Genomic DNA, 12596 nt, shown 5'->3' on the forward strand with positions numbered 1-12596 from the left:
AATAAAAAATGGCGGCTGTTTCAAAGGGATAAAATTTTTTTTATTTTTTAAAAGTAGGAGCAACACAAGAAAACCTAAGAGAATGTCATTAAAAGAAGAGTAAATTTGCTAAAATATGAGCTTTAATAGAGTTATTTACGTTAAATAGTTTTTCGAGATATAGCTTTTTAAAAAGCAAAATTTCTTAAAAATCTACCGAAAGATTAGTAGTTAGTTAATTTATTTTGAAAAATGTATATCTTAAAAACCATTTGACATTCAGATGTCTATTAGCACTCAAACTAAAGCTAGTTTAATGAGCTATAAAGTTTATGATGTTTATCTTCGTAGGAGTAATAGTTAACATGAAATCTGCTAAAATAAATTGATTTATAGTTGTTCGGACAAATTTGCCAAATTTATATTCATATATGAATATAAAAACTACTACCCCTGCGAAGATAAGTGTCATAAACTACTTCATAGTAAGTTAAATTTCCTTTATTTTGAGAGTTGACAGACATATTTGCGTCTTATGGATCTACAGATATATTTTTTCAAAAATCCGACATTTGATACGAACAACTAGAAATTAACATTTTATGAGTTTATTTTTTTAAATATCATAGAAACTACTACTCCTACAAAGATAAACATAACAAGCTATTTTTTAGTAAATTTAACTAACTTTAATTTGAGCGCTGCCAGACATCTGTACGTCTAACAGTTTCTGAAATAACGTTTTTCATAAATCAAAATTTTTGTCCGAACAACTATAAATCTATTTATTTTAGCAAATATCATGAAAACTACTATTCCTACGAAGGTAAAGGTCATTAATTTCTTTATAGGCCATTAAACTAGCTTTGATTTGAGTGCTATTAGACATTTTGTACGTCACCTAGTTCCTGAGATATAGATTTCTCAAAATAAATTAACTAAATAAGATTAGTTATCTTTCAGTAGATTTTTAAGAAATTTTGCTTTTTAAAAAGCTATATCTCGAGAACTATTGGACTTAAATAGCTCTTTTAGGGCTAATATTTCAGCAAATTTACTCTTCTTTAAATAATGTTCTTTTAGATTTTCTAGTGTTGTTGGTAGTTTTTAAGACATAGGGCTCCGAATGAAACATTAATATTTTTGTAAGGTTTTGAAACAGCCGCCATTTTTTATTCCCGCTAACTATACTTGGCAGACTCATCAATTTTGTTTATTAATTATACATAGTTTTCATTAAAGTAATCAAAAATTGGGGTGAGATAGCTGCCTTTTTTTCTTCCCGGCTCTTGTTCTAAACGCCCCAACCCGCTCAGATATCAGATCCATGAAATATTTTAATTATTTACTTTCAAATCGAGCATTTGTAATGTTAATGAAATATACACCCTATGCCAGGTCGCTACCTGAGGGGACCATGCATCATCACTAGGTCAGGCTGGATGGTAACCTATAACATGAAATAAATTTAGCAAGTACAGGTGAGTGACATGTTACTACTTGTCACTGAACCAATAGCTTGCTGTTAATGTTGACCACATAAGCTCCCAACCAGAACATGTAAGTGAAAATCGGACATCTCACCCAATATGGTGACTTGGAACTTAGGAGCTGTAGGGAAAAAATTTCTATTCTCATAAATTTAAAACTAGTTTTTTTGTTTGTGTGAGTAATGACACAAGACAGTGCGATACTCAATAGCAAGGAAACGTATTCTGAGGCAATAATATGTTTTGTTGTTCACATCATGACGAAAAAACAAAAGAATAAATATCTTGGTGTTTTACATTAATCTTTTCCCCATAGGTGTTATTATAAATTAAAAAGATAGAAGAAAATTACTGATAGAACGACAAGAATACCGATTTTGGTCGACTTTTTAGTTGTAATATTGGTTTACTTAATTTGGAAGAAGTAAAAATATATAAAAACAAAATATTATTTATAAATTTAATTCAATAAATTAATATTATTTTTAATGTAACTAGAGTTTAAAAAAATGCAAAAATATAATATAAATCTTTCCCTATAAATCTAACCCTAAATTTGATTTAATGAACCCCAAGTCCTAGATAAAGAAGAGTATATTAGAGATAATATCTACAGAAAATAATATTTTAAGAATCTGTAAATTTTAAAACTGAATAAAAAAAATTGAGCACACATTATAACAGTGTTATTCATAGATTAAAGATATAAAAAATATAATTCGTTTAGAAATATAGGTTCAAGTCTTATAGGATAAAGAAACTAAACTAAAATTTAAAATATTAAAAAATTGCAAATTGAACAATTACACATAAAGTATATGGTATAAAGATAAAAATAAATATAAAGAATAAGAACCATGAAACTAGTTCAGCTCACTGTACGTGTCCCAAGGAGGTACTGTTTTAAATAATAACTATTAATTGTAGAATATGTCCTTATATTTAAATAATTGTATCAAAAAGTCTAGTGTTATTGGAAAACTAATAAACAAGTCAAATGAAATATGCGAGGTAAGCTTATAAATTAAAACAAATAAATGGATTACTGTGACTTTTATCAATTCATTAAGTAGTAGAAATTGTAGAATATTTATAAACAAATGGAATTTGGTCCATTAAAACTCAAATAGTACACCAATTTACTATTTGAATTTTAATTAACCGCACCCGGACCAAATTCCATTTATTGATACCCACGGACAATCAGCTATCTTCCTATAGTATATTTAATTCGAATAATGCATTTGCTATGTAAAATCCTTATGATGGAATGAAACCCCGAAACGTCGAGGTAACGAATATATTTTAATTAAAATTTTAAAAAAGTGCACTGATACTTGGATATATAAGTAGACAGAAGGAGGAAAGTGTAATTTAAAAGAACTTGATAATGGGCAGAGGAGCCCGAAGCGTTGTTCAGATGTTAAAATAATGTTGATAAAGGATATGAATGGATTTTTGAAATATATATTTAAATTATATAGAAATATAACAAAAATTTGTAACAAAATTATGAACAGGATGATTTTAAAAAGTATTTGATACATTGTTCAGAAAAGAAAATTAATAAATAGTTTATTTAAAAAAATGAAAGTATAATAAGCTATCAGATTATTAACGACGGAAGTAGGACGAATCACAGATTAAAGTTTTTAATGGAATATATCATAATCATAAAAAAGTATTTGTTAGCGTAAATTATTTTTAAACTAACATAAAACATTATTAATATAGGGGTTTTTATTATTATTATATTACCTTATTTATGAGCGATAGGAACGATATATTTTCCACTTTGGTTGAGTCTGGAATTGAAACATCCCTTACATTCTGAGAAGGGTTGAAGTGGATAAAGGTTTGGAGAGCTCCACTAACTCTGAACTACCACCATAAGCACTCCTCCTGTCACTTGAATATCGATTCTTATTTATTTTTGCCCAGAACCTTTTTTATATAAAGGAAAATCTACATATAATCTATATAGTTACGTAACCACATTACAATTATAGCAATTTAATTTTGATCACTTTTTCAGACAATGTTAAATATAAAACCATCTCAGGATATCTGATCATAATGGAGTAATGCATGAATTCGAAAGGTTTTTAGTATAATCCTTATTGTTTTAAATTCATTACAAGATTTTATTTTGGAATAGTTTGTTATCATTGAACAACTTTCAGTCACTACTAATGGTTATTTCACCACATCTATAACTGTTCTTAATTTTGAATTAACATATTTTTTATGTAAATATATGGATATATGGAATATGGAATATGGAAATAATTTCAAACAAGGTACGAAAAAAAAATACAAAGAGCCATTTCTAATTTTTTTTTTTATTCAACACTTTATTCATTGAATTTACTGATATCAAGAAAACTATTATTATTATTATTTTTATTTTTTGCTTTAATTATAACGTTTCCTCGTCCTACCTTAGGTTAGTTGAGCAAATAATATATATACATACAAAATATTTTGTAACAATTTAGACTGCCTACTGTTTCGAAGTGGGCTAGATAAAATAATTTATGTTAAAAAAAATGTTATGAAAATTCACATTTAACGGTTTCTGAGGATGATAAAAAAAGAATCTCTCTTTCTATTTTCTGGTAGAAAATTGTTTCATCCTACTATATAGGAATCGATTTGTGTGTGTGTGTGTGTTTTAAAAATATTTTTGAACTTGTTCAGTAATCTAAATGTTTCGCTAATCCCAACCCTCTTAGTTTTAATTAGTCCAGATTAGCAAGAGTCCACTGAATAAAATAATTTGAAAGATCTCATATCTAACTTGGGGGTCTCCATTTGGTTAAAGTAGGCCTTGCCACATAAACTATAAATTTCAATGAATAAATTAAAAATTATTAAAAAGTCAAGCCCTGAGGTACCTCCAGTCCCAAATGCCGTAGAGAGGAGGTTGTACTGACCAGGCTGAGAACAGGTCACACGAGGCTCACCCACTCCTACCTTATTCAAAAGAAACGCCTCCGAACTGCCAGTATTGCAACAACAATCTAAAAATAAATCATATTTTCCAACGATGCCCATATTTCACACCACACCTCAATAGCTTAGGACTAACCCAAGATATCTCAATAACCCTTGAATAAGATGATAAAGCAATAAAATTGGTGTTTCAGTTTTTAAAATCACAAAATTTACTGACAAAATTATAACTTGATCGGAAGGAAAAAATAAAATAAATAATAGTAAAATAAATAAATAAAATAATAAATAATCAAATTAAAAAATAAACAAAATTTAACGAATATTAGCAAAATTAAATAAAATATAAACGGCGTTAACCATTACCAATGAAGTTTGGCGCCACTAAACAAAAACAAACAAACAAACGATAAATTTTACATTTTACAGGGGGCAAAGCAAAGAGCCCATAATGTTAAAAGTTGGAAAATTGGGCTGCTTAAACGGTATTTAGTGAGGTCAGTTTTCCAAAAATGTTTAAGAATAATGCTGGTTTCAGGGAATACTCTCCAGATCCAATTTGGGAAAATCCAATAAAATTTGTTGGAAAATGTTCACTGAAATACAAAATGGGGTTCCGTGTGAACATCTATTTCTCTACCTGTATTAAGTGGACTCCACTAGTTGATAAAAAATATCCCTAGTAAAATGTTTTATGCAGGTACATTTATATCTGCTTTTACAATGAGCGAGCAGACTTTCTATGAACCTATAACTTAGCAGTACAAGATAGTTAATTTTTTTTTTAACAATTAATCGAAATTTAGCCAAAAATGGTAAACTAATTTTTGTTTTGTTAAACAATCAATCCAAATTTAACCAAAAATGGTTACCTAAGTTTAAGACCCGTTTCCCATCTCCTCACTCGTAACCAACGATCGAAATCTCACCGTTTATATAATATTATAACACACCGTTTATTCATCATCATGAAGATCAGACAGGCTATGATAAGCCATGGTATCTGTTTGTTAATTTTCCATTCCTGCTGGTCCGTTATCAATTATACTTACCAGTTGTATGTAAGTATCCTCAAAAAAGATAGGTTCCTTTAAATGAAGCAATTGGAGATGAAGAAAACAACGAACTATTGCTCAGTTTGGGAATTTACTTAGGGAAGTTGATACTGCGGTTTATATAAGACAAAAATAAAAATAATAGGTGTTCAACAAAAAACAAGTAAATAGAGTAAAACAAATTAGATAAATTATAATTGTTACTATATTAGGCTAATAGCTTAGGTGGTTTGGTTTTAACTTTTTGTTATAAATATTAACAAATTTATTTATCACGCCGGTTTCCAATTTCAGGGACTTTTAAATATTGCTTGATTTAACTATCTTTAAGTCTGCTCTTCCCGAGTTAGCAATATTTCAAAAGTGATATGGGACCTTGTTCCCTGGGGGTCTTAGTAGGGCGACCGGCAAGGATTGCCCTTTTTTTTTATTATGATCTCTCTTCTTGTGAGATTGTGACATGTCGTACATTTTGTCTACAAATCTACTCGTTATAATTGTCTGTTCGAAAAGTCAGATAAGAAAGGCTACCACGGAGGGCGGGAAAGGAGGGTTTTACGCCGTTTTCCAATTTCAGACGCTTTTTAAATATTGCTTGATCTAACAATCTAAAAGTATCCTCTTCTTGTTTTAAGAAAATATTTCAAAATTTATTTACGTTGTGAGTGTTCTAACGGATTAGTTTCAGCAAACCTCCAAAAATGTTTACTAAGAAAACAGAACTTAAAACTGTTAAAACAAGAGTTTACGATTTTACATCAATAAGAGTTATATCATTTTACATCAAAACTTTTTAGTGAATCCTTATTAAGTCCTTTGAAAGTTCGAATTATTTGTTTTTTTGGTAAATTAAAAATCAAATATTAGGTGTATTATTACAGTTGGAACAGATGGGCTGAAACAACGAAAAGGTGATCGAAATTACCTCTACCTAACTACCCTCAAACCGTAGTTAAACAATATGAAAACCTTTAAATTTAGTGGTGGAGCTATCAGTAGATTGAAACTTTTTGTAAAAATCCCGTTTCACAGAAGAAAAAAATTGAAATTATTGGTAACTTTTTTATTTGAAAAAATTATGAATAGTAGACATAACTGTTTTTCAATGATACAAAAAAAATTATTACAGTTATTAAAAAATTATTTTGAATGTAATCACAATGAAAACTGTTAACAAAAAAAAATTAATAATTCATGATTGAATGTTTTCTTTTATTAATTTTCTTCCACGGCTTTGTGAAATGAGGAAAGCTTCTCAGGAACTAAAAGTGTTTTGCCTCGTTCTTTCTTTTCTTTTTTTTTTTTTATGTCTTGAATTAAGATAGGGATCCGAGAAATTTGTTGACATGAATTGTTTAAAAAAAGTCATATTCCTCTTCTTGAACTTTTTCGTGAAATAATTTCTTACACAATTATTTGTAGGGTCATGATCTTCTCTAGTGCACCCTCCAATCGGAATCATAAAGTTTTGAACAATATTTGATCCATGGATAAGGATTGTACTCCCTAAAACGTGGATATACTATTAATTATTATTATTAATTGTCTATTGATATATTTCATCAGTTCCTTAGCAGTATTTATCAAACTCAAATCGTCGAAGCATTAAGGAGCTATTCATTTTAATACCGAGAGTTGTTTACATGGGATTATTAAAAACTAAATTAAACCATCTAGCAGCTGTATGTCCTTAGATTTTTCGATAAGTTTCATTTTACTAATTAAAATTATTTCAAAAGTTTTTTTTTATTATAATACTTCAGAACATACACAAGTCTATAGATACATTATTTTATTGAGTCGAAATGAATCTGTGAAGTATAGCTGGTTTCAGTCCATTGGAAACTAGTCTTATGATGTATCATATGGTACAGGAACAATTATAATTACCTATTTCCTAATTCTAAAAAAAGGCAATTCAAGGAGTTATTTTAAACCGGTTGGTTTAAACAATGAAAATTCAGTAAACAAAAAATGCATGAACTTCACGAGCCCTCCTTTTGAGGTGGTTCTTGAGAATATCGAAACCGTTTTTTCATTTGTTAGTTATATGACAATGAACAATATAATATTTAGTTTGGGTTAATTAGAAATTTCTAATTTCTGCGACGTTTTGGCGTTCAACCCTTTGGATTGTCATAGCTGGTGTGAGACCTTTTGAGAAACGTTATTGAGGGCCACCAAATTATCAGAAATACAGATTTTATTCGAAACTACTCAACTTTTAAGGAGTTTGGCATTTAAGTCACTTGCCTCTTTACGATGATCCGGTTAGGTGTTTCATATGGTAATTTAATTTAACTGAAATAAGATGGGTTCTGGAATGAATTTCAAAAAAACCTTATGTATTATATGTTTAACGGAGAACCGCTTTGTTGCTTCTTATGAAGTTCTTTTGGATTTCAGTCCCCAATGCTTAGGTACCGATTAAGGCAGCTTATGCTGAAGAGAAAGCTCGAAATTATTAAGTGATCGTAAATTTTTATATAATTACTTTTGAGGACCTTCATCCTTTTGAAACACAATCTAGAAGAGCGACAAAATCATTCCCATGCGGTAAAAACTCTATAAAAAAAAAGAGTTCATTATCTACTGGATACATCATCAGAAAATTAACTAGATTTTCTTACTAGAAAGGAAATCGTGAAGCAGGACACAATTTTTTCTACACCGCGACCAGGAAGGATAAAAAATATCTTCCTATCGCTTCACAAAACATTGTAGAAGAAAAATTAATTGCTGTTTATATATACAACAAAATATCAAACAACCAGTTGGTAGAAAAGGTATACTTAGTAAATGTCAAATGACACAGGACTAATATTTCTCCAAATTATAATTCTTTACTATAAAATGCTATAAGAGTTGATGCAAATGAAGCGTAAGATTCAAGTATACAAATATATATTTTTTTAATATACTGAAACCTCTTCTAAATGCATTTAATGATACTTCATGAATCGTTACATAGTTCAAGAAATTAAAATTTTATATCTTATACCATATACTAATTTCGTCCCCTCATATTGAGTAAAGTAGCAACGGTGTTTCACCACTCCTCACTCGAGGACGCGATAACACTCTCAGCTAGCAACATATATTTCAATCCTATTTATAATATTAATAGAAAAAATATTTGAATCGACATAGTTTAAAAATTATTATTGCTCCCTATGTTACCAGATATCATCCTCAACTTCCGCACGACGTTCGTGAGCAAGAAGGGCGAGGTGGTCTCGAAGAGTAGCTCGATCGCCCTCAACTACCTGAAGGGCTGGTTCGTCGTGGATCTCTTAGCCGCTATCCCCTTCGACCTGCTCTACGCTTTCGATGTATACTCCGGCGAGGTAAGGCTCTTTTAGGTATAATACCTTGGATACATAGGGTATGCATTCATAAGGTGCAATAATCTGACAGATGAGTTTTGAACAAATGTTTGATGTTTTCTATTTATTTCCCCTCCTAGGCCCTGACCATGCTCAAGAACAACCCACCTCTACATAATTTAGTTCTCCAACATCTCATATTCATATGAAATATTGTTTTAAGTCATTCCTTTTTCAGGTTTACCTAGCAGATCGTATATTTACTTTGTAACCATCAACCATTTTTTTAATTCCTCAAGTCCTCGACCTTAATACTTTTTATTGATATTTACAACTGTATAAAAAATACAACAAGTAAATTTGATCATAATGACGTAATGATAATGATATGATACAGCATGTAGAGAAACTACCCAGTCGTAGAACTCTAAAAACATTTTACAATATAAGGTCACGAGGCCATCTTCTTTTCAGGCGCCTCGGAGGATTGCCAGGAATGGAAGAGGAAGCAAGGTTAGAAACTAGTGGGTTTGGGTGGTTAGGGAGTTTGTAATGGAAGGAATGATATCGGGTTCAGGCTAGATCGGTTACATAAGGAACATTTAGGTCTTTATGGATGCTTTTATTAGTAACAAAATAAGGAGCATTGAGGATTTTACGAAGGATTTTGGCTTGTAAGGATTGGATACGAGAGGAATTCAAAGGTTTAGTGGAGCCCCAAAAAATTTGCAGATGGGCCTTATTATTGTCATGTAGATCAGTCTTTTGTAATGAGTTGGAAGTTAATTAAGTTGATATATGGAATATGAAAAGATAATTATGAACTGTTTTTGATTAAAAACTATAAGTCTGTAACTAAATTGCAGTGCTCTTTTTAATATATTTTAATGAATGTATATAAATGACCGCAAGATGCATGATTGCAGGAACGTAGCTTACATCAACATCGATAAGCTACAGAGCAAGATTGACTAAAACCAATGTTTGATGTTATTCCAATATTTATAATAAAAGACTAATTAAATGATTTTATCTTGTATTTAAGGGGTCAAAATACAAAGTATAAAAATTATTTTAAAGAACAAAATCATACATAAAGACCTTAATGTTCTCTATGTAACCGATCTAGCCCGAACCAGATATCACTCCTTCCATTATAAACTCCCAAACCCCCTGGTTTCTAACATTGCATCCTCTTCGATTCCTGACAATCCTCCGAGGCGCCTGAAAATAAGATGGCCACGAGACCAGCTAATGTAAAATGTCATTAAAATGGGTAGTTTCTCTACACGCGTGTAACACTCCAATTTAACTTAGATCAGATTTACTAAATGCATTCTAATGTATAGTTGTAAATAGCAATAAATAAATATTTAAAAAGAACAAAAAACATTTATAATTGGACTTATCTAGATCAAAGTTAATAAATGTATCTGTGAAGAAAAATTTACTTTTATTTTTCAAATATGTTTTACCACAATGCTTACAATTTGGATAAAGTTCTTAAGTCTTGAATTTTTAAATAATATGGTGATTAACACCCCCTCTACCCCACTTCTTTCTCGTGATGACTTCCTTAAACGTGTGGTCTTGGAAATATCCCACTGAGGGCAATTGAAAACTTAAGAAAGACTAGGCGGACCATCGGATATTCTTCCAAACCAGTAATCGATACACGGCTGATGTAAGAGAATAAATAAAATATTTGCTGTATGTGGACTCAATCTAAACCCTAGCGCCTTACCAACTGAGCTAACCGACTCTTTGTCACTCATATATGTATATAATAACAAAGTTTTTTATTCCAATAATATGCTGTTATTGTTTCAGAAGTATCAGTCCATGTTCTAGAGTAAAAAATCCAAACTTTCTAGCCACATGCTTATTGCTAACTTTTATTTCCACTACGGACTGGATGGGAATTTTTTATTAGCTTAATACTTTTTACAAAACAAAATACAAAACTTTAATTTCCTCTGTTCAGTTACATGGAATGAGGATTGGTTCCTTTACGTATTTATTTGGCATATGTCATTCCATATTATTAATAGACTAATGAATAATTTAATAGAATAATAATTTAATTTATAAGTGATAAAACTAAATTCAACTGCTTTGATAAATAATAATAAGGAAATAGGTTTCGAAATGAAATCGGATAAAACAAAACATATAGTTAGCAGCTGAAAGTGTAACAATTTCTATGATGTAAGAGGAATACATTTGATCAGGCAGAGAGGTTTAAGTATTTAGGATTTATAGCAAATACAATAATCCGATTTGAGGAGTAATTAAAGGTGGTAAGCAGGTGCATATTTCATTTTCGAAATAAATAAATACTCGGACCAAAAAAGGACGATTTAACCGGAGAATTTAGAAGTTAATAAACCTATAAAGTTAATAAACATTGATCCTACAGGTATATGATCGAGGGAAAAAACGCAAAGTTGGTGGGATTGCATTAAGATTGATCTTGTGAATTTGTGTTAATACTAACGCCATTACGTAGTTTTGTGTGAACAGCGATAGGTGGTATCGGCATCGATCCTCCGTGTTTGCTGAACCGCTTATTATTATTATAAGTAATATAATTAAGATTGTTCATTTTTGTAATATAAAGCCTATAAACGCAATACTGCCTCCTTGAGTAGCGGCCTCGTTGTTGCACGTGACCAACTGGAAAAGTGACTTGCCGCACGTGCCTTTGTAGGGACTCTTTTAATGAGGATAAATGGAACTTCACACAATAAAATGTTCAAATAAAATTTATTATTTTGAGGTATAAATAATATACAATATACACGCAACATACTTTATTTAATAATGATTAAATTATTGTGTTTATATTTTTATGTCATTTTAGTATAATATTTTATTGTTTTGTATAGTTAACACATGGGCCCTTTTAGAAGAAAATATTTTAAAGATTTATGAGTTATTTTGTATAAGCATTTGATCTAAAAACTTATTCAAAATCATTACAATGGTTAAATATATATATATTTTATATCTGTTTTTTGCTTTCTTGCTACCTCCAAGTTGATATGAAGATTTATAATCATGCAGGAAATAAAAATAAAAATGTCCTCAGAATCGAAAATTTTCATTTTTACGTTCTAGACTCATGAAACAAATTTGGTTCACTATCTGTCTGTTGGTTTATAGTCAACTTTGTGTTCGGACAGATTGGAATGTTAATCCAATTTTGAAAAAATTTTCAGAGATTCTGCGTGTTGGTACTACTACTTTCGTATGAGAATTATTTTATATTTTTCTCTGAATCCAGAACTATTTTCCTAGGTACACCTTTATTTCCAAAATGACTCATCCGTCTTGAACCAATTGGTACATTTTGAATAAGTTGGATATTTGCATAAAATTGGTCTGTTATCAATTTCATCAGATTCTGCCTTATACTTTCTCTTACGCAAGCGAAATACTCCATTTTGGATTGACCTGTATGGTGCGTTAATAAAGAATCAATACTGATCTCAGAACCAAAAATTTATTAAAAAGTTTTGTAAAGCGAATCAAAAATCTTGAATATGATCCTTCCGCATCACCACACTGCTGTAAGCGTTTTTTCGAGTGTTCATAGGATCCTTGGAACTCTTCTCGCGCGAATGGTTTTTAAGCGTAAGAGCCGCTGGAATCCCTTCCCTTTCTGATCTCTCTTTATTCGGTTAAAAAAAAAAAAAATGCCGGGGCTGTAGGGTGAATGCGGTGGTGTTATCACGTTGTTCTTGACCAAAACTTTGGTAACTTTGTCCAAAAAGTTATTTATTTATTTT

At 30.3% G+C, this 12596-nt stretch overlaps 1 protein-coding gene across 2 annotated transcripts in view; it reads left to right on the forward strand.

Annotated features, from left to right (window-relative positions):
- The window catches only part of Elk (Eag-like K[+] channel), a 477962-nt gene that overhangs the window by 451962 nt on the left and 13404 nt on the right, over nt 1-12596 (forward strand). For both annotated transcript variants that reach the window (XM_067046711.1, XM_014418388.2), the window contains exon 7: nt 8663-8826. In XM_067046711.1, the coding sequence (XP_066902812.1) occupies nt 8663-8826 (164 nt within the window). The remainder of the gene's footprint in view (nt 1-8662; nt 8827-12596) is intronic.

Source organism: Halyomorpha halys, unplaced genomic scaffold (genome assembly GCF_000696795.3).
Source record: "Halyomorpha halys isolate HHAL.00 unplaced genomic scaffold, Hhal_1.1 Scaffold194.1, whole genome shotgun sequence".
Taxonomy (NCBI): Eukaryota; Metazoa; Arthropoda; class Insecta; order Hemiptera; family Pentatomidae; genus Halyomorpha; species Halyomorpha halys.